At 39.4% G+C, this 19,788-nt stretch overlaps 1 protein-coding gene across 1 annotated transcript; it reads right to left on the reverse strand.

Annotated features, from left to right (window-relative positions):
- Positions 1-839: 839 nt before the first annotated feature.
- On the reverse strand, positions 840-16,265 carry LOC134753012 (zinc finger protein ZFP2-like). The gene is made up of 11 exons (XM_063688773.1): positions 16,161-16,265; positions 14,457-15,017; positions 13,805-13,939; positions 12,287-12,423; positions 11,535-11,609; positions 11,003-11,132; positions 10,305-10,508; positions 8,368-8,532; positions 2,441-2,542; positions 2,098-2,196; positions 840-1,010 (listed from the first exon to the last, which is right to left on the reverse strand). Exons 1-11 carry the CDS (start codon positions 16,263-16,265, stop codon positions 840-842), a joined length of 1,884 nt encoding a protein of 627 aa, XP_063544843.1.
- Positions 16,266-19,788: the final 3,523 nt, after the last annotated feature.

Consider the following 19,788-nt stretch of genomic DNA (forward strand, 5'->3'; position numbering starts at 1 on the left):
CTAGCGCCACTTGCACCATCCCACTAACCCGGAATTAAGCGATTTAACCGTTAACCCAATGTCAAATTATACTGGTAACTCCAGGTTTAACTTGTTGGGAACCTCGGGTTAGTAGAATGGAGCAAATGGCACTAAGTCCCGATATAATTTTTAACTCAATCGAATTTTAAACTATAAAAGAATCAAATTCAAAACTGCAAGAATGACTGTGATACTAGGATACCAAGGCATTATTAACTTTCATCTGTCATTTTGATTAGCTTAAGTAGAAATGAGAAAACCAATATTATCGGTGAGACAAAAGCCCACCGCCTCCGCTGGCTTGGCCACGTAATAAGAATGGATGAGGATCGCGGCGCTAAAAGGGTATATCTGGGACGCTCGGTAGGGCGAAGGCCGGTCGGGCGTCCTAGGTATCGCTAGGGCGATGTGGTTGAAGCGGACTTGCGCGACCTTCAAGCGGATAACTGGCGGGAGATTGCGCAGGGTCGAGACAACTGGCGTTTACTCGTGTCGGAGGCCAAGACTCATTTTGGGTCGCTGCGCCATTAAGTAGTAGTAGAAATGAGAAAAAAAAACTACTATTTCACTATTTTAATCTCATTTATTATCTAATCGTCTATTATGTGTTTCCTGGTCTTCCTGGAGCGGTCCCGCTTGGGCCAGGGCAGGCCGCGGTGCACGGCGTTGGTGTTAACGCGGGCGTCCGAGCGCGTTCTGTCTACAGCATTTCCCCAAATAATTAATCCATAACTTATTACCGATGATACATAGCCATGGTAGGCTGTTTATTTTAAGATTAGAGAGAGAAAAAAAACTACCATTTTACTATTTTAATCTCATTTATTATCTAAGTCATCTACGTGTTTCTTGATCTTCCTGGAGCGGTCCCGCTTGGGCCAGGGCAGGCCGCGGTGCACGGCGCCGGTGTGGACGCGCGCGTCCGAGCGCGTCGTGAACACGCGCCCGCACACCGAGCACGGGAAGTGGCCGCGGATCCCTAGGTGGACCTGTAGATAAAATGTAAATAGAACGGCAAAATTGTAGACACGACGAGTTCAGTAAGGTGTAACATGCTTTCTCGCAGGTTTGCGCGTTGTTCTACTGAGGTGAAAATAACCCTGTTCAAAACGTATTGCCAAAACCTATACACGTGCAACCTGTGGAGTGACTATACCAAAAAAGCCCCCAGTGCTCTGCGCGTCCAGTACAATAACGCCTTCAGGGGGTTGTTGGGGCTGCCCTGGCGCTGCAGCGCGTCAGGAATGTTCGCCGCGTGGAGAACTGACGGTTTTCAAGCCGTGCTGCGCAAGCGCGTGGCGTCCCTGGGCGAACGCGTGCGGGGCAGTACCAACACTCTCCTGAAGGTGATCGCTGAGAGGATGGACAGCCCTATCCTCGCTCACTGGATGTCCGTGCATGTGAATTGTAATTATAATTATACTTTCTACTAACACACCTAATATAAGTTACTACTAACATAATATGGATTATTTGTATCCGAAATAAATGCTTTCATTTCATTTCATCTCTTATCAAAACTTTTAATTTCGCGCCTTTTTTCTACCTGACAGACTATGTATAAATATAAATTTAAAACCTCCGATAAGCAACGGAACATCGATCACGGAATAAATTCGGACATACATAAATAAATAAATATTATGTGGACATTCTTACACAAATTGACCGAGTCCCACGGTAAGCTCAATAAGGCTTGTGATGTGGGTACTCAGAAAACGATATACACAATATACAAATACTTTAATACATAGAAAACATCCATGACCCAGGAACAAATATCTGTGCTCGTCACACAAATAAATGCCCTTACAGGGATTCGAACCCAGGACCATCGGCTTCATAGGCAGGGTCACTACCCACTACGCCAGACCGGTCGTCAAAACACATTGTGACACGTGTGGACATTGACTTTAGCATCAGATTTTTTTGCATAGGGAAACTATGACAGACAAATAAACCAGATATCATAGACAATATCTGAAAAGGTATATCTGTAAATGTCAATTAAATTCGCTAAATGTATTTACAAATAAGAAGATTAATATAAACCGGTGCCACTACGAGCGTACTCACTGTTTTGTGGTGTCTGTTGAAATTGGCTTTGGAGCTGAAGGCGCGTGGACATTCGGCGCATTGGTATGGTTTCTCGCCTGTGTGCGTCCGCGTGTGCCACTGCATACACAAGCAAACATTGTTAAGAGCGGACTAACGCAATATTGAAGCAGGATTGGCTGTGGCACGGTGGTTTAGTGGTTAGGACGTTGATGAAAATGTTGTTTTATCACAATTTGAAACCACCTTCCAGACCTATGTTAATAGTCATAATTATAATCTATATCTAGCTTCGTCCGACTCTAGTGAAGTTTCTTCGTCTATTTTACAACTTACTATGTAACATTCATTAGTCAATACTTACAACTAGCGAGGACTTCAACGTGAAGGCCTTGGGGCAGTGCTCGCAGGCGAATGGTTTCACGCCTTCGTGTATGCGCTGATGGTACCGCAGCAAGGCTGCGTTCTGTCACGATAATTAATAAAAAATATATAAACGTATTTCATCACTTACATAGTTTAAAAAGTTTGAAGTTATGCAGATGCTTAAAATATTGGTATTTGTTCTTGAAAGCCGAGCGAAGCGAAAGTCTACTTTTCAGCTTGGTTAGAAATGCTTTCGTTAACAGGTCGAAGTTCTCAACCGATTCTCGTGAAATTTTGTAAGCGGGTTCAATAATAGGCTAGATGACAAATTTTCATTAATGGTATCAATCGATCAGGTTTGTTTTTAGGATCAAATGTCTATATGGGACCCATTGCATTAAAGCAATTAAAAAGTCAGAAATGATAGTCAAAGGTCAAAGTCCGACAGTCATACCTCACTCGCGAAACGCTCCTAACAAAACGATAAGTGAAGGTGACGTCAAGGTCACTAAGAGAGAGAGAGAGAGAGCCAAAACAAGAAAATTGCGTTTTTGTCGGTGAAATATTGCGTTTATGTATATAGTTGCCATACAATCTTTTTTTGGATAAAATGTAAGGAATCGAATGTTACCCTTACTTTTTTAATGTCTGAATAAAGAAATTATTTAGTAAATTGTTAACCAAGGGTGGAAAGTGAACCATTTCACCCGAAATATATGTGAGATGGTTATTTTTACCCGAGTTAAACACTCTACTTTTCATTTCGACTACGAGGAAAGTCAAACACAAGAAATGTAGGTTTATTATTGGTAAGTATGGTAAGTAAATATATTTCTTTAGACCAAATCATTAAACAAACTGTTTATTATTGGTAAGTATATTTCTTTAGAACAAATTATAGGTCAACCACATAACAACAATGAATAGTTATTTACGATACAAATGCGGAAAAGAGGAAATTCGAAACGAGCGGCGATAAATTAAAACACGACCGCATGGAGTGTTTTAAATCGACACGAGTTGCGAATTACCTATTCGCACGTGTATCGTACAACGTTTTACAGTACATATGGCCCTTTAAACTTTCGACATATGCACGAAAAGTGCTATTTTACGAACTAGTGCGAAAAAGTAGCACCATATGTACTGTAAATTAAATTAGTTGACGATTACGGTAAAATTTTAACAATTCGAAAAATTAAAAGTTTTGCCAGGCATATTTATATTAGAATTACTTTCCACCCTAGGGCGGGAATAGTTATTTGTTATACAAGGGTGCAAAGTAGTATTTTACCCGCGAGTGTTTCAACACGTTTCAATGAGACTTTCCGCGACGATATTCTCTACTTTGAAAGTATTCGATCAATTGTACGCCAGGAGATTGAAGAATCATTCAGTGAACGCCTAGTCGATAAAATTTGCAAGAGGGTGTCAGAAGAATTAATCCCGACACTTATTAATAAGATTACTGCCTTACTGCATAATAATGTTACAGGAATAAGTGAGCACAATGGTCCCATTGCAGCTACCGGTCCCGTCGCTAAACCTGTCCCTGCCTTCACCTTCACCCCCGCTGCTCCCGTAGCAGCTTCTGCTACCACCACCGCCACTACCAATACTTATCCATCGTACGCCGCTGCTGCCGCCGCTATGACCACCACCACCACGCCAGCTTCTCCTGTCCTACTACCAGTCCAGCCCATTATTATTCGCTCCAGTCCTAAGGCAAGAACAACCAACAATTCCAAACCTAACAAAAATAAAGACAAACAAGTGTCTACCACTCCTGCCGCACCGCTTAAGGTACCGCCATCAACATCTAGCAAAACAAATCCAACCCAAAATGGCCTGTCAGAAATTAACGACCATAGAAAGTCACTAAAGGGAATCACACGGGGCTGTGCTACCACTTGCATTTCTCAACTCCAAGCGTCTGAATGGATGAGACAAATTCACCTATATTATGTAAAGTTGGGAACCCCTGAAGATGTAGTTAAAGATCACTTAAAAGTTATCACAGGTTATGATTGTGACACATTCAAAGTTGAGTGTCTTAAATCCCGCGGTCAATATGCTTCATTTAAGCTCACTGTGCCATCGAGTATGGTTGATAGAATTATGATCCCTGATAACTGGCCAAAAGACGTATGTGTAAAACCTTGGAATCAGCCCTTTCGACAAAATTACGCAGACCAAAACAATACATAGCAATAACCGCTTTACAAGAATACAATTAATATACCAAAATGTTAGGGGACTACGTAGCCGAACCTCGCTCTTTTATAGAAATGCCCTCGCAAGTGCCTGTGACATTTTTGCGCTCACGGAAACATTTCTAACGAGCTCGATACAAGATGCTGAGCTCTTCCCACCAGGCTACACCGTGTTCCGTAAGGATAGGGCAGGTGACGCGGGGTGGGGAGGAGTACTTCTAGCAGCGAAAGATAAATACAAACCTCAGTTAGTAACGCAAATTGATGGCTGGTCATCAGACATGGAACTATTATTTGTTACACTTCATATTAAAAATAATAAAATACTTATATGTGTGGCATACATACCGCCAAATTATAATAGTAATCAATTTCTTGCAGTACTGACTTGTATCGAAAATGCAATTTGCACTTTTTCTGCTATAAAATCCATAATTATTGGTGACTTCAACCTCTCCTCCTGCACAAAAACTGTAGTTGACCAATTTAATTGTTTCACTGAATTTTGCAAACTTAGGCAATTAAACAAAATTTGTAACGAATATGGTGGCATTTTGGATTTAGTTTTAACTAGTCTCAGTGATGTGTGCGTGGGTAGTGATGTAGAGCCGTTGATACCTATAGATCCATATCATCCACCTTTAGGAGTGACTGTCACCCTGCCAAGAGGACAGGCAAGGCGGGCCCTACCTTTACCGCGTAGTGTTGAACATAGTGATGCTCCGACCGGATGGAATTTTTTTTAAAGCTGATTTCCCTGTCTTGTATACAGAGCTAGAGTCTATTGACTGGTCTGATGTTCTTAATACAGACAACATTGATTCTGCAGTGGACGTTTTTTACAAAAAACTCTACGGCGTTTTCAATGTTACTGTGCCCAAACGTCTACCCAAAACTAAAGTATATACATATCCATCGTGGTACACTCCGGAAATGAAAAAATATATCGAACTAAAATACTATCACTTAAAGAAATTTAAATCATTAGGCCTACAATTTAACCTCGAAATGTTTAAATATTACAGGTCTCAAGTAAAGGAGCTAATTAACAAATATTATAAAAAATATCTTCACGATATTGAATGTAATATAAGTAAAAACCCTCAAGAATTTTGGAAATACGTCAAAAGTAAACAACAGAATAGAAATCAAATATCTGAATACATATATAAAGGTAAAACAGTCGTTGATCAAGAAGCAGTCGATGCTTTTGCGTCCTTCTTCAGCTCAGTATTCCAACCTGAAGCTCCACAACTAGATCCCAAAAAGGCGGAACGGGAGGCTGGTAATAACAATGAATCTATAATTGCTATCCCAACGATCAGTATTTCAGAAATTAGAGCCGCTATTCGGAAACTCAAACCTAAGTCGTCAGCTGGGCCTGATGGTATACCCCCGTTTTTAGTCAAGGACTGTGTATATGTGTTAGAACACTCGCTACTTCACATATACAACCTATCGCTTAAGCTGGGCGTATACCCATCCCAATGGAAGGTCTCAAGAGTGACCCCAATTCCTAAGATAAGCAAGTCTTCTGATATCACAAACTTCAGGCCCATTGCTGTATTGTCCGTGTTTGGTAAAGTGTTTGAGACCATTCTAAACCACTGTTTACTCAATCAGATAAATCGTAAATTAGTAGATTGTCAACATGGATTTCGCGCTTCCCGATCAACTACCACCAACCACATCTGCTTCTTCGATAGCGTTTTACGCGAAATGGATACTGCACGACAAGTTGATGTTGTTTATTTTGACTTTAAGAAAGCCTTCGACTTAGTTTACAATGATACTCTCCTATGCAAACTATCAGCTTTAGGTTTCACCCCTCAACTTCTTATTTTCTTCTCTGACTACCTCAGGAACCGCAAACAATATGTCCAATTAAACTGTTACCAATCTGAAAGGTATTACACACGTTCCGGGGTTAGTCAAGGTAGCACTCTGGGGCCTACTCTTTTCTTAATAATGGTTAATGATCTACCAAGTAATATATCAGGTGTGGAATCACTATTCTATGCGGATGATCTTAAAATAATTCAACCGGTCGTAAATGCATCCGACTGTACGGTACTACAGCAAACAATCAACGAGGTCGACAGCTGGAGTAAAACAAACCGCTTGTACCTAAATGAATCTAAGTGCAAAGTAATAAGTTTTAGCCGGTCTCTAGATCCTATCCTCCAGACATATACTCTTACAAACATTCCCCTTGACCGAGTAACAGAAATAAAAGATCTAGGGTTAACACTCGACACTAAGCTAAACATGCACTCTCACATTATAAATATCTGCAAAAGTGCCTACAAAATTTTAGGGTTCATTATAAGAACGACTTCAGAGTTTCGTGACCCAAAAATTGCAATAATTCTATATAATGCCTATGTCCGTAGCAAGCTTGAGTACAGTTCCATCGCATGGGACCCTCGGGAAGCAAAGTATAACATCATGGTCGAGCGCGTCCAACGTAAATTTACTAGACATCTTTACAAAAGGTATTATGGATACTACCCGTACTTATTTCCGTCATCCTTTGTACTGGGAATGGTAGGGTTGGAGTCTCTCGAGCTAAGGCGTAAGCAAACGCTTGCCTTACACTACTGTCTACTTCTAAGAAATCAAATTGACAACCCATCTGTTCTGGAGCGTATGCGTATTTTTACCCCAGAGAACTACATAGCTGCAGTAGGGCGTAGCGCACGTAGAGCCAGAAACCTTTTCGCATATCCAAATGTCCGCACCTATCACGGTTCAAACGCACCCACGTACCGAGCAATAGAATTACTAAATAACTTCTTAGCTTCAATCCAAAACGCAGACATATTCGCAGACAAGTGGCCCTCCTTACAAAGTAGTGTCAGGATTTTTTTAAACTCTACCTATGTAACTTTGTAGTATGTATGTTTAATTTAAGTTCCTAGAGATACTCGTAGTTCGAAAAATGTATACATGTTTATGATACTGACTATGTATTAACAGTATAAGTGTCTTGGCGTAGGTCGCTGTAAACTTATACTTGTGTTTGTTTGAATAAAGAATAAAAGAATAAAGAACACACGAGAGGTAAAATACATTTGCACCCGTGTGTAACACAAAACTTTTCCCCTCACTATAGCGAGGAAAGTGCAACATCCACAGGCGTTAGATCATCTTCATCACTGGAATCACTCATTTGTTTACGATATTATAACAGAAAACTCTGGAAGTTGTGTATTTTTACGCGAGTCGGTGAGAAAAGTTTTTAAGTAAAAAATTTGTTGACAATGTTGACATTTCTGACGTATGAAATGTCAACGATGCGTTTTGAAATTGCATCGACTCAACTTGTGCGTTTAGAATTATATTTAACATCATTACAAAAAAACAAACGTTTCTTATGGAATTTTAAGGTTTATGACTTAAAATCATTAAATAAAGCAAAATTTGGCATTTTTTATTAGATTCTCAAACCATTTATTTAATGATAATTAATATCGAACGAACCATTATCATGAGCGTTTTACGTTTTGTCGTCTGTCAAGCTACTTAAACACGCTCCATCCAAGGTCAAATTACTTTCCCCACTAGTGGATAAAACGCGTTTTTCCCCGCTTGTTTTGAAGGATAAAAGACAACTTTCCGAGCTAGTGAGGGGAAAAAGCAATTTTTCCCGGCTATCAGCCTACGAAAGGTGAACTTTCCGAACAGGAGAGATGGAAAATATTTTGATTACCGGTTTGATCCGGCCGCACTGCTCGCACACGAACTGCCCCGGGCGGCGCGGCTTGCCGGCGTACTTCTTGCGCGCCGAGTGCCGCGGCCGCCGGCTCTGCTGGTTGAGGTGCTTGCGGCGGTGGTGCGTGTCGTATGATGCGGCAGTGCGGAATATCATGTTGCACTGTTTAGATAAAAGCATGGAGACTGTATAAAAGAGCCAAATCTCTATGTATGAAAAGTGTCCATCAAAATAGTACATTTTACAACTAGTGTGAAAAGACATTTCACACGTGTTGTAAACGACGTTTTTTAATACAATTGCGAAAAAATAATAAATTAATATATCATTAGTAGAATCATACCACCAAACCAAACCAAAACCAAAAGTACGTATACAGCCCTTGATAGTTGAGCTGCCGCAGCCCGCGATACCTTCATACTCGTGCGCGCCCCGGCCGCGGCCGCCGCGGGCCCGGCGCGGGTTGCTCAACGACACCGAGGAGTAACGAGTGAGGCCCCAGTACCTGCTCAAGCTAAATTACATAAAAACTGCGTTTCGAAACTATAGTTTGGAACTAAAAAGTAAAAAGCACTAGTTCGAGAAATTGAGCTTCTCACACGCTACGCAGCCACAAAAAGTACCACTTTTTGAGCAACTGTATTAAAAAACAGTAATTAGGCGGCGCCACCATACACCGAAATACTACCAAAAACAACCTACGTAATTTGGTCGGGATATTTGTTGCCTTATATGGTTCATGTTATACTCATGTCCCAGAGCCTAACTAGCGCCACCGGAGAGATTAGGAACTATTATTTAAAGCTTAACGCGGTCACTTTTACAACAATTCTGCCATAAGAGATTGCGATCCTTTCTATACCATCCATAGATAAAAGGAAACACTGTAAAAAAGATATGACCCCTTTAGGGTTCCGTACCCAAAAGTTAAAAACGGGACCTATCACCACAGGGCGGACACGCTATACATCAAAAATCACGTTTTTATGTGTGAACGGCACGTCTGTACGCGCGGCATGCGTCATAGTGTGAGTAAGTTGCTTAAAAATAGCACTGAGCGGCCGGCAATCGGCCGTCAATCTGCTGTCGCGGGGCGAGGTAACTCGAGTCGGGGCGGGGCGGGGCGTGGCCGTTCTGTATGATAATACTATTACTTATTTTGTGCTATTACTAAGACTCCGCTGTCCGTCTGTCTGTCACGAGGCTGTATCTCATGAACCGTGATAGCTAGACAGTTGAAATTTTCACAGATGATGTATTTATGTTGCCGCTGTAACAACAAATACCAAAAAGTACGGAACCCTCGGTGGGCGAGTCCGACTCGCACTTGTCCGGTTTTTTTATAGATGACGCCAGCATAGGTTTTACCTGTCTCTCGTTGTTCTATTAGATTTGGCTTAAAGGGTACACACACACACAAGGCATCCAGACCATAAAAGTATTTTAAAAATCGAGAATTTGACACTATTCGTAGAATTAACAGGTAAAAACTATGCTAGCGCCATTTATAAAATACTTCGATCGACCCTGTACTAATTTAAAAAAAACCGGCCAAGTGCGAGTCGGACTCGCGCACCGAGGGTTCCGTACTTTTTAGTATTTGTTGTTATAGCGGCAACAGAAATACATCATCTGTGAAAATTTCAACTGTGTAGCTATCACGGTTTATGAAATACAGCCTGGTGACAGACAGACAGACGGACAGCGGAGTCTTAGTAATAGGGTCCCGTTTTTACCCTTTGGGTACGGAACCCTAAAAAACAAAAGTATGTATGCGAAATATAGTTGGTCAAGCAAATCTTGTCAGTAAATAAGAACAAAAAAACTATACACATCCTTTTCTTATGGCTGCTACTACTAGTGTAAGATGAAGATAGTATGATTCTCTCTGTCTATGTTTAAAATGAGACAGTCCTTTGACAAACTATACAAACCTCTTCACACCGATGCGTCTCAGTCGGATGTGCCTCTTTCACGTGCTTATTTAGCGCGTCCTCGCTCGCACAGTTCTCGCCGCACTGCTCGCACGGCCGCAGGTCTCCGTGCTCGCCGGCCGTGTCTGTGTGTGTGTTCAGCGCAGAGACACTTAGGAAGGTGGCTGAGCATATAGGGCATTTATATTTTTGAGGTTTCGCATTCTGAAATGTTTATTGGGTATAAAAATTTATGTCAAGGCAGGGATCGGAACCGGTTTCTAGCAAAAACTTCGAAATTACCTATTTCGAATTATTTTATAGTCCATAAATGTAGGACTCAGTTTTTACTCAGGAACCGGTTTTCCGGATTTCGGTTTTCCTCCAAACTTTCATAAGAACGCGAACGTTATAAGAACTTTATTGTAACCTAAATAAACCGGTTTATTCGACAAGCGACTATTAGCCCGGCCGGCCTGGTGGTGTGCCGCGTAAATAAAGACACCAAAATAGAAAGAAACCGGCTCTTATTGTTCTAAACCGGTCAATCTAACAAGAACTTTATGGGAACGTTCTCCTAAAAACCGGTTAAAAATAAGGGTTTTACGAGCGAAACCGACATTAAAAGGTTTTGCGCCAAGTACATGATAACGGTTTGGAAATGTAACCGGTTTCCGAGCCTTGATCTAGAGGATGTATGCGAGGAGTTTTTTACAGACCTCGGGATGCATCCTGTTCTTGTGCAGCAGCGCCCCCTTCTGGCTGACGAACGTCTCGCCGCACACGTCGCATGCCACGTTCATGGCGGGGTGCGACAGCCGCACGTGCGTCAGGTACGTCGTGCTTTTACTGAACGGATAAGTTACAATTAAAGCAAATTTGAAAATTTTTTGGCAAAAAAAAAAACATTTTTGGTACAAGCTTTTATCGCTGACTGTACTTTTCTTTCCACAGGCAACTAATACTCATCGAGACAATTCTAAAAACCACAAACGCAATTCGGTTTCGATGTTTTATCACAGTTCCTATGGCCACCTGTCTCCATCATCAGATCAGCTCGATGGTACCATCATATTGGATTGTCACCCGACTTACATGTGTATGCAAATTTTCAACTTCATTGGAAGTCGGGAAGTGGGTCAAATTTAACTTGTAAGGTTTGACCCGTACCAACATAGTTACATATTCGTAGATACATAGGTACATTGTATTGTTAATAAAAAGCTTGTAAAATACGTAAAAATCACTTACTTGAAGGTCTTTCCGCAGTGTTGACATTCAAAAGTCTTGCCCGCGTGCATGGCGTGATGATTTTTTGCATGCGCCCTGTAATTTTATAAACAAGTTAGTTGGCAGTAGATAGGATAACTAACCTATCCCGTGCGACAAAGTTTTAGCTGTGGAACTTGTAAACGAACTGTCACTGGTGGAAGTTATGACGCTACTACGGACTACGTTACTTTCACCTCATGCTGCATATTTCGCAGGCGTATGGGTTTTTTAAATAAAAACTAACCTGTCTCGGGATGCAAAACTGCACTTGCAAATGAACTTGAGCCAGTGCGTGTCGATGTTTCTGCTGCAATTTTCTTTGAGGATACACAGCATATAGTGCAGGCATATGGTTTACAACTGAGCATATCGCCGCTATACTTACTCAACCTCGTATCTGCAACACTCATTTGATGACAAAAACACCCGTATTCCGAATGAAAGAAAAGCGACATTTCCATCAAATGATTGTTGCAGATATGAGGTTGAGTAAGTATAGCGACGATATATCGCAGGCGTCAGATCAATTTTTAGTGTCACTTGTTGCCATGGTTACGATTAGTTGTCCAGGAAAAAAATAGAAAAAATATTGAATTTATGGTATTTAAATTTACCAAACATGCATTTTGTGGTCGCTGCCGATGCCGCACGAAGCACATATTGCAAACGTAAGGGTTTACAATGCAGCATATATCGCAGGTGTTTGGGTTTGGGTTATTGCGATAACATACCTGTCCCGAGAGACAAATTTGCAGTTTTCTCCGAACTTGCAAATGAACTTGAGTCGGTGGGACTCCTGGTGCTTTTGGTGACGGCACTTCACGTTGAAGCGCATCGCGCAAATCTCACATACGAGCACACCGGAGCTCTACAACAAAAAAATAAGTTTTCGGTAAAAAATCGTTTTTGGTAAATGTTTTTAACGCTGACTGTACTTTTCTTTCCACAGGCAACTAATACTCATCGAGACAATTCGAAAAATCCAAAACCCCAAACAATTAAATTAGGTTGCGTTGTTTTATCACAGAGTTCCTATGGCCACCTCCTGTATCCATCATCAGATCAGTTCGACGGTACCATAATATTTTCAAAATTTCAAAATTATCGTTAGAATTAGCACAGACAATATAGAGTTATATTGTCTGTGGAATTAGTATATGCTTATAAATTTTGACATATCCCCTTTATATAACTTAACTCCATATTATATTTATTCGTATAAAAGATCATATAATACAAATGCATATACATATATAATAATTTTAAATTTGTAATTTTGAATTTTTGAATTTTAATATTTTTAATTTTTATTTCAATTTTAATTTAATTTTTTTAATGATTTAATTGTTCGTTTATTTATATTTATTTGACTTGGTTTATGAATTTTGTGATTGATTATTTTTAATAATTTTTAATTCTACTTGTAAATAGTGTGTAGGTACATAATATGGACTATTTGTCTGCAATAAACGATTACAATAAATAATATTGTATTGTCACCCGACTTACATGTGTATGCAAATTTTCAGCTTCATTGGAAATCGGGAAGTGGGTCAAATTTAACTTGCAAGATTTGACCCGTACATACATATATACTTACATCTTACATAGGTACATTGCAAGTTAATAAAAAGCTTGTAAAAAATATTCTTCTGCGATATTTTAACCTCCTAAGTCCCAGAGTCATTTTTGCAGTTTTTAATATTATTATTTTTTCTTCTTTTAATAGGTTTTTTTTTATCTAGTTTTCATAGAGGCTTTGGACACTCTAGGTGAACATGTCAGCCTCATGGGTGCTTTCATAGTTCCCTACTCAAGGGAGAGGTCAATAAAGTGGTAAACACTGATTGCTTTGTCCGATATAGGCTCTGCCATACAACAATTGATCTGTCCATTGTGCATAGAGCCCAGACTACCTAAAAATCTTTTTCTCAAGTCCGAATTCCGGACGCATTCCAACAACACGTGAGACAGGAGGATAAAACGGTTTATAAGATCATGTACAAAACATTTTATTTAAATAAGCAAAAATTAAAAACATGTCTCAAATGGAACCTACAGTTTTTAATCGTCTTTCAAACCTATTTATTTTAATACCTTACTCGATAGGTTTGCAACTTTTTTTAATTTCGCGCAGCATTGGGTTCTAATTCCGCCATATCTATTTTTATTCTGACGTCACATAGCCTATGATAATCGAAATAACATAAGATCATATCACATGTGATCTGAGAATCACTATAACATACGGGGCTGTGCCGAACTAGATGGTTATTGAAGGCCGACTCCGAATCGAAGCCTTTCCCGCAGTCCTCGCACCGGAACCGGGACTCCAAGTAGTTCCGGGACTTTTTGCGCGATGCGATCTCTTCCAGCTGCTCCTCCTACAAATATATTACTCGTTAGAACGAACTAAAACTGTCAGTGATACATGTCAGATCAGTCATGTGGTCAGGGGTAGAAAACTAGAGCGTTCGGGCATTCTCGGCTCCGTTCGGCTCAGCATTGCTCCGAGCAATTATTAGGGTTGGCACAACTTGACTTCCCTTTGCGTGCTCAACCACAGATAAGATAATTACTTGAGTTTTGACAACCCTAATTAGCCGAAAGGAATAGTGCCATATATTAGAACCGCGACGAATGGCGCAAAACGAACGAGGCCTACACCCAAAGGGTAGAAAAGGGCTCTCTAAAAAAGAGAGAGAGAGAGAGAGAGAGAGAGAGAGAGAAATTAGAAAGGGACAGCATGATTCGTCCCTGAACCGCTGTCAAACTTTGGTTTTGTAGGAAGTTTCCTTTCTGTACGGTAGTATTTTTACTTATTATGTGATGTGATTTGGAGTCAAATATATACTAAGAGTTTAGTCTACTCGTATATACACTAAATACTATGGTTCTTACCTTGCTCAAATGTACAATTTGTACAGAATAAGCACTCTCAATAGCAGAATCATCCGATGTATTCTTGGTCACTTTTTTCTTACTTTTTCTTACCACTTCTTTTACTAGTTTATTTTTATCAGTATTCAATTCTATTGTATCCTTCTTAACCGCAGCAGTCTTTCTTTCCTTTCCTTTTTTCTTTTTCTCTGTACATTTATAATCTTCTTCACTACTAACAGTACTGATATCTATTTCATCATTATCAAATTCAATTTCTATTTCTTTCTTTTTCCTTAATGTAATACCAACTTTCCTCTTCCTTCTTTTAATATCTTTAACATGTTTTACAACAACGAATTCTTCATCTGTATCATTATTTATCTTTACTTCATCATTATTTTCATTTTCTACTTTCAAATCTGTATTGCTTATGAGACTTTCTATATTAACTGTGTCTATATTTGGTTCGACTTTTATATCTTGTGCTGATATGGTGCTGTCTACAATTTCGACTTGAGTTATGCTTAAATTGAAAAATCTGTGAGGAGGTTCCTTTGGTCTCGAACAATCTGGGTCCAACTGAAAAATGATAAAGTAAAATGAATAGTACCACAATTAGTGACAATGGGGTTGGCCGGTCGAAATAATTAGCAGATGGCGCCAGCATAACTTGCCCTGTCAATCCCTAGAATTGTGTCAAATTTTTGTTTTTTTTAATGCCCTGGATGCCCTTTAAGCCAAATCTCATAGAAAAAACCGGCCAAGTGCGAGTCGTACTCGCGCACCGAGGGCTCCGTACTTTTTTAGTATTTGTTGTTATAGCGGCAACAGAAATACATCATCTGTGAAAATTTCAACTGCCTAGCTAACATGGTTCATGAGATACAGACTGGTGACAGACAGACGGACAGCGGAGTCTTAGTAATAGGGTCCCGTTTTTATCCTTTGGGTACGGAACCCTAAAAAGGGGCAAGCTATGATGGCGCCATCTCTGTTAACCTTTGACAGTTGCCAACCCCATTGTACCATCACGCTCCATTTAGGTTCCTTGCTAAATTGGTTGTTCAATACTTACGCTATGGAATGTCTAATTTCGCTAAAACCCTAAATGGCTCAACAATCAGGGAGCGTGACTGTACATTGATACTAATATTTAGAATCTGTGAGTTAAAGAGTCTACATAACATTAATCTCTCTCGGCCCACCCCTATAAAAAAACCAGCATTCAAATTTGTATTATAAAATAGAATTAAATTTTGTTTTCTTTTAAAATCGAACGAAAACAAAAGCAACACACACATGGAACACCATTCAATAATGATTTATAGAAGACGCAAATGCATCTACTTCGCGTGTCCGAACCCTGACCAAACGTCGAGGTTGACCGTCGCTCTTTACAGTCCACGCGCGTCAGTTGTTGCAGCCGGACGTCTGTGAAAAATTAAAAAATGCTTCGTTGCATGATGATTAACTGCTACAGCCCAAAAACTGCAAGCACCCAAAGGCAAGAACATATTTCCTATCACAGATAAGTAATTTTAAAATTATATTATGCGTAAATTTTGTATGAAAAAGTCGGCACGCTTGGTTTCAATACAAATCGTGGTATTTGCGTCATCTAGCGTATATATTAAATCTGTGGATCTATAGTAATAATGTAGTACTGCAATATTACCTACACCACTACATTTATTTTAAGTATAGCTTGCACATCATCCTAACCTCGTCTGATAGTGGCGATGCCAGGACGATGTTGCAGCTACCTATGTTGGTAGTTTTGATAAATGTCATGTCGCTCCTCAGCGCCTCGTTGCGGACACATTCCATTAACACATGGTGAACATCTTCTATTTGATTGCATTCAGGGCAGTTTGGTGATGCAGCTCATTTCGGGGTCCCTTTGTTTGACATAATGATTGAAAGTCATAATGTAATGATTGTCATATTATCATTAGTCATAATTCTGAAACCTTTAACTTTTCAGGATTTTCCTCGGGTTATCCTATAGATAAGTTAGGTTAGGTTAGGTTTGTTTTATAGCAATCCTAAAAAGTTACGCGTTTCTGAGAAAAACCAAATTATGCACTTATTACACTTTCAAAAATTATGTCAAACAATAGAGGCCCGCTAATTTCATTGATCATTTTTATTTCTTCTAGGCTTAAAATCCCTTTGAGGGCCTGAATCTGATATCCTACCTTAAAGCGATGTGGCAAAAGGCTCTGTTGTGTGCGGAGGCACATGTTCTTGAATGACACATATTTGAGCAGCAGCGCTTGACAGTACACACACAGGTGTTGTGACAGCGTGTCCTGCAGAAGCTAGAGTAGAAAAAAGATTTGGGTTATTTTAATTGAAATTACTAATTTCATTAATAAGAAATAACAATTTAAAAGCAAGCAGCATTATTTACAATATCTGGGAGACCGGGCTATTCGGAAAACATAAATAAAATAAATAAAAAAGCCTTTTATTTCTGGGTTGAAACAATCTAAATTTTTCTAAATGTCTAATATCTAATGATCACTCCAGAACCCTCCTAAGAGGTATAGGCCTCTTCCAGAATCTGCCACTTTCTTCGGCCTTGGGCCTCCCATATCCAGTTGGCCCAACAGTTGGCCAAAACATATAAAAACTCAAAAATGCGCGTTTTGCTAGAGATAAGACCTAGCTATATCGATTTTTCGCCCCTGAAAACCGCCATATAGCAAATTTCATCAAATTATTTAGAGCCATTTCTGAGGTCCCCGAAATATATTATGACTTGAAGCCTCTGGTGACGAGAGGGCTGGCAGCTACTTCGGCCAGAGACTAAGTCTGGCCATCCAAAGAGGTAACGCTACCAGTCTTCTCTGCACCATAACACATGATAGCGTCCTGGGGAGTATGCTCATACTCATACTCATTTCTTTATAATAATATTTCATATTACACGTCATAATTGGATTTACATAATATATTCAATTCATTCAAATAATCATTAATTAAATTAAAGTAAAATAATACAATATAAAAATAATCAACACATTTCAAATTTCCAATAATTAATAAAAATATAAAATATAAAATTAAATTAAGATTAAATCATTATTATTATATTCTGACATGTCATAAAAGGCTTTTGTGCTCAACCATTTTTTTTACTGATTATAGAATGTCAGGTCATTTTCAATATTTTTATAAGATTAGGTACAGAGCAGTAATGCAATCTAAAATGCAACTTTAAATAGAAACTCCTAGATCTCAAGTAATTTTCTCGACTAGATTAAATGTTTAGTTAAAATCCAAAAGGGACATATGTCAAACACAAATCTAACATGAAATAAAACTATGCAAGTATGGAAAACAAATATGTCCAATGTTATTTCACTGTTAGATTTGTAATATTGTCTTCGGTTACCATGATAGTTACTCATGAAATAAAACTATGAAAACGGATTATATCGCGTATATTGAATTTATAATACATCCCGACGTTTCGAACTCTTTACAGCGTTCGTGGTCAATGGGTGTCACCCGGGCGTCACGTTGTAAAGAGTTCGAAACGTCGGGATGTATTATAAATTCAATATACGCGATATAATCCGTTTTCATAGTTTTATTTCATGAGTAACTATCGCGGTAACCGAAGACAATATTACAAATCTAACAGTGAAATAACATTGGACATATTTGTTTTCCATACTTGCATACATTTATTTCAGATTCAGATAATGTAGTAAAGAAGAGGGAGCAATAGAGAGTACTCCAGGCGGATATTAAGCCTGGGGACCAAAATCCACTGAGAGTTGGTCGGAAGTAGTAGTACAAAACAGAAAAATGGTCTAAAGACATCACAACATTGTACCCAAGAGACGGAAAGAGGAATGAATGGAAAGACGAGTTCAGGCAGGTGGCTGGAGCCTTGTGGAGAAGACAGGCTCTGGACAGGGACTCGTGGAGGAATATGGGAGAGGCCTATGCTAAGAGCAACCAGAAAACGTCTGTGGAGAAAGGCTAGCAGTAAGTATATATAGCAACTGAGATTTGGAGCTCCGTAAGCGCGATGTAGGTTTCTAATTATATAATATATGTTAAATATATGTTTTTATGTAATAGGTAGTTTACTAATGTAGTTTTATAAGTGTCTTGGAACTAACAATTTATGGATCTCAGCTATCTGAAAATAATTTTTTTTTTTTTTTATTGCGATCTAGGTAGCTAATGCCATCTGTTAGAACATTGAGGCACGACGTCGACAGTGACAGAGAGTCTTCCAACCGCGAATATGCAGTAATTATTTTATATCATTGGTCTGTAAGACCCTAACAGTACTTAGAATTAGTAGCAAACACTTACAGGAGTTCCTACGATGCATAAAAAGGCGTCAACGAGGTGATATTCGTGCATATTGAACAATCTGTTGTCAGTAGATAGGCAGGCACGACAACACAATAAGGAGTTACGATTTGTCTCATTTTGGGTCATATCCATTATCAAATACTTGTATCTTTACGATAATTATTACCACTGATATAAGGGTTTCAAATAGAACGAGTATTTTGTAACTTTGGTTGTTTTTTTGCTCTTTAATAGCGAAAATACAAAACACTGTACGTATTTGTGGTGTGGACCTGTAGAGACCTGTGGGCTGTCAAATCTGTCAATGTCATTGTACTATTCTCATTGTCAAAATTTTTAGCGTTCAGAAATCATTTAAATTTAAATTCACCCATAGGTGAGAGCGAGAAAGAGACATTTCTTTTAAGAGATATTTCTTTCGGTCCCTCCACAGTCGTGCGCGAATCGCGGCGCGAAGCCGCTAATGCGAGTGTGGAGTCAGGTTGCTAATCAGCGAAATCGGCTCCACACTCGCGTTCGCGGCTTCGCGCCGTGATTCGCGCACGAATGTGGAGTGAGCGTTTGGATTTGTGTCTTTCAGTTACGGGATTATGTGACTTGCGTAAGTGGTTTATTGCTAGTACAATCTTCAAATTCGTATATCTCTTATCCGAACGTGACAAAATTCCGAACGCATTTAATCTGACAGTGACATTGACACTTGACAGTGTAAGCCAAGCTCTCATGCATGGAGACTACTCTCATGCCTATGTATGCCTATTCTTTATTATCGTGTAAATCATGTATTCCATCTAATATTATTTTGAACGTAGTTTAGCTATAATCGTCAAGAATTGATCAATTTATTCTAATCTATTTTAGAACCCAATATTTGCTTTAAGTGCAGTATTTCACTATGGATGTACCACAAAATGAGTCCTCGAACGAGGACTCCTTGTCGTGTTGTCGCGCCTGCTTGTCCACCGACGTTAAATTGTTCAACATGCATCAATATAAACTTGCCAACGCC

The sequence above is a fragment of the Cydia strobilella genome, chromosome 26 (genome assembly GCF_947568885.1).
Source record: "Cydia strobilella chromosome 26, ilCydStro3.1, whole genome shotgun sequence".
NCBI classification, from domain to species: domain Eukaryota; kingdom Metazoa; phylum Arthropoda; class Insecta; order Lepidoptera; family Tortricidae; genus Cydia; species Cydia strobilella.

Bases quoted from the DNA above. Each gene is read 5' to 3' on its own strand.
- LOC134753012 (XM_063688773.1), bottom strand. From the start codon at position 16,265: ATGGAATGTGTCCGCAACGAGGCGCTGAGGAGCGACATGACATTTATC. The intron at 13,940-14,456 runs GTAAGAACCATA...ATATATTTGTAG, and splicing joins AAATTGTACATTTGAGCAAG to GAGGAGCAGCTGGAAGAGAT. The intron at 1,011-2,097 runs GTGAGTACGCTC...TTTTATCTACAG, and splicing joins TCAACAGACACCACAAAACA to GTCCACCTAGGGATCCGCGG.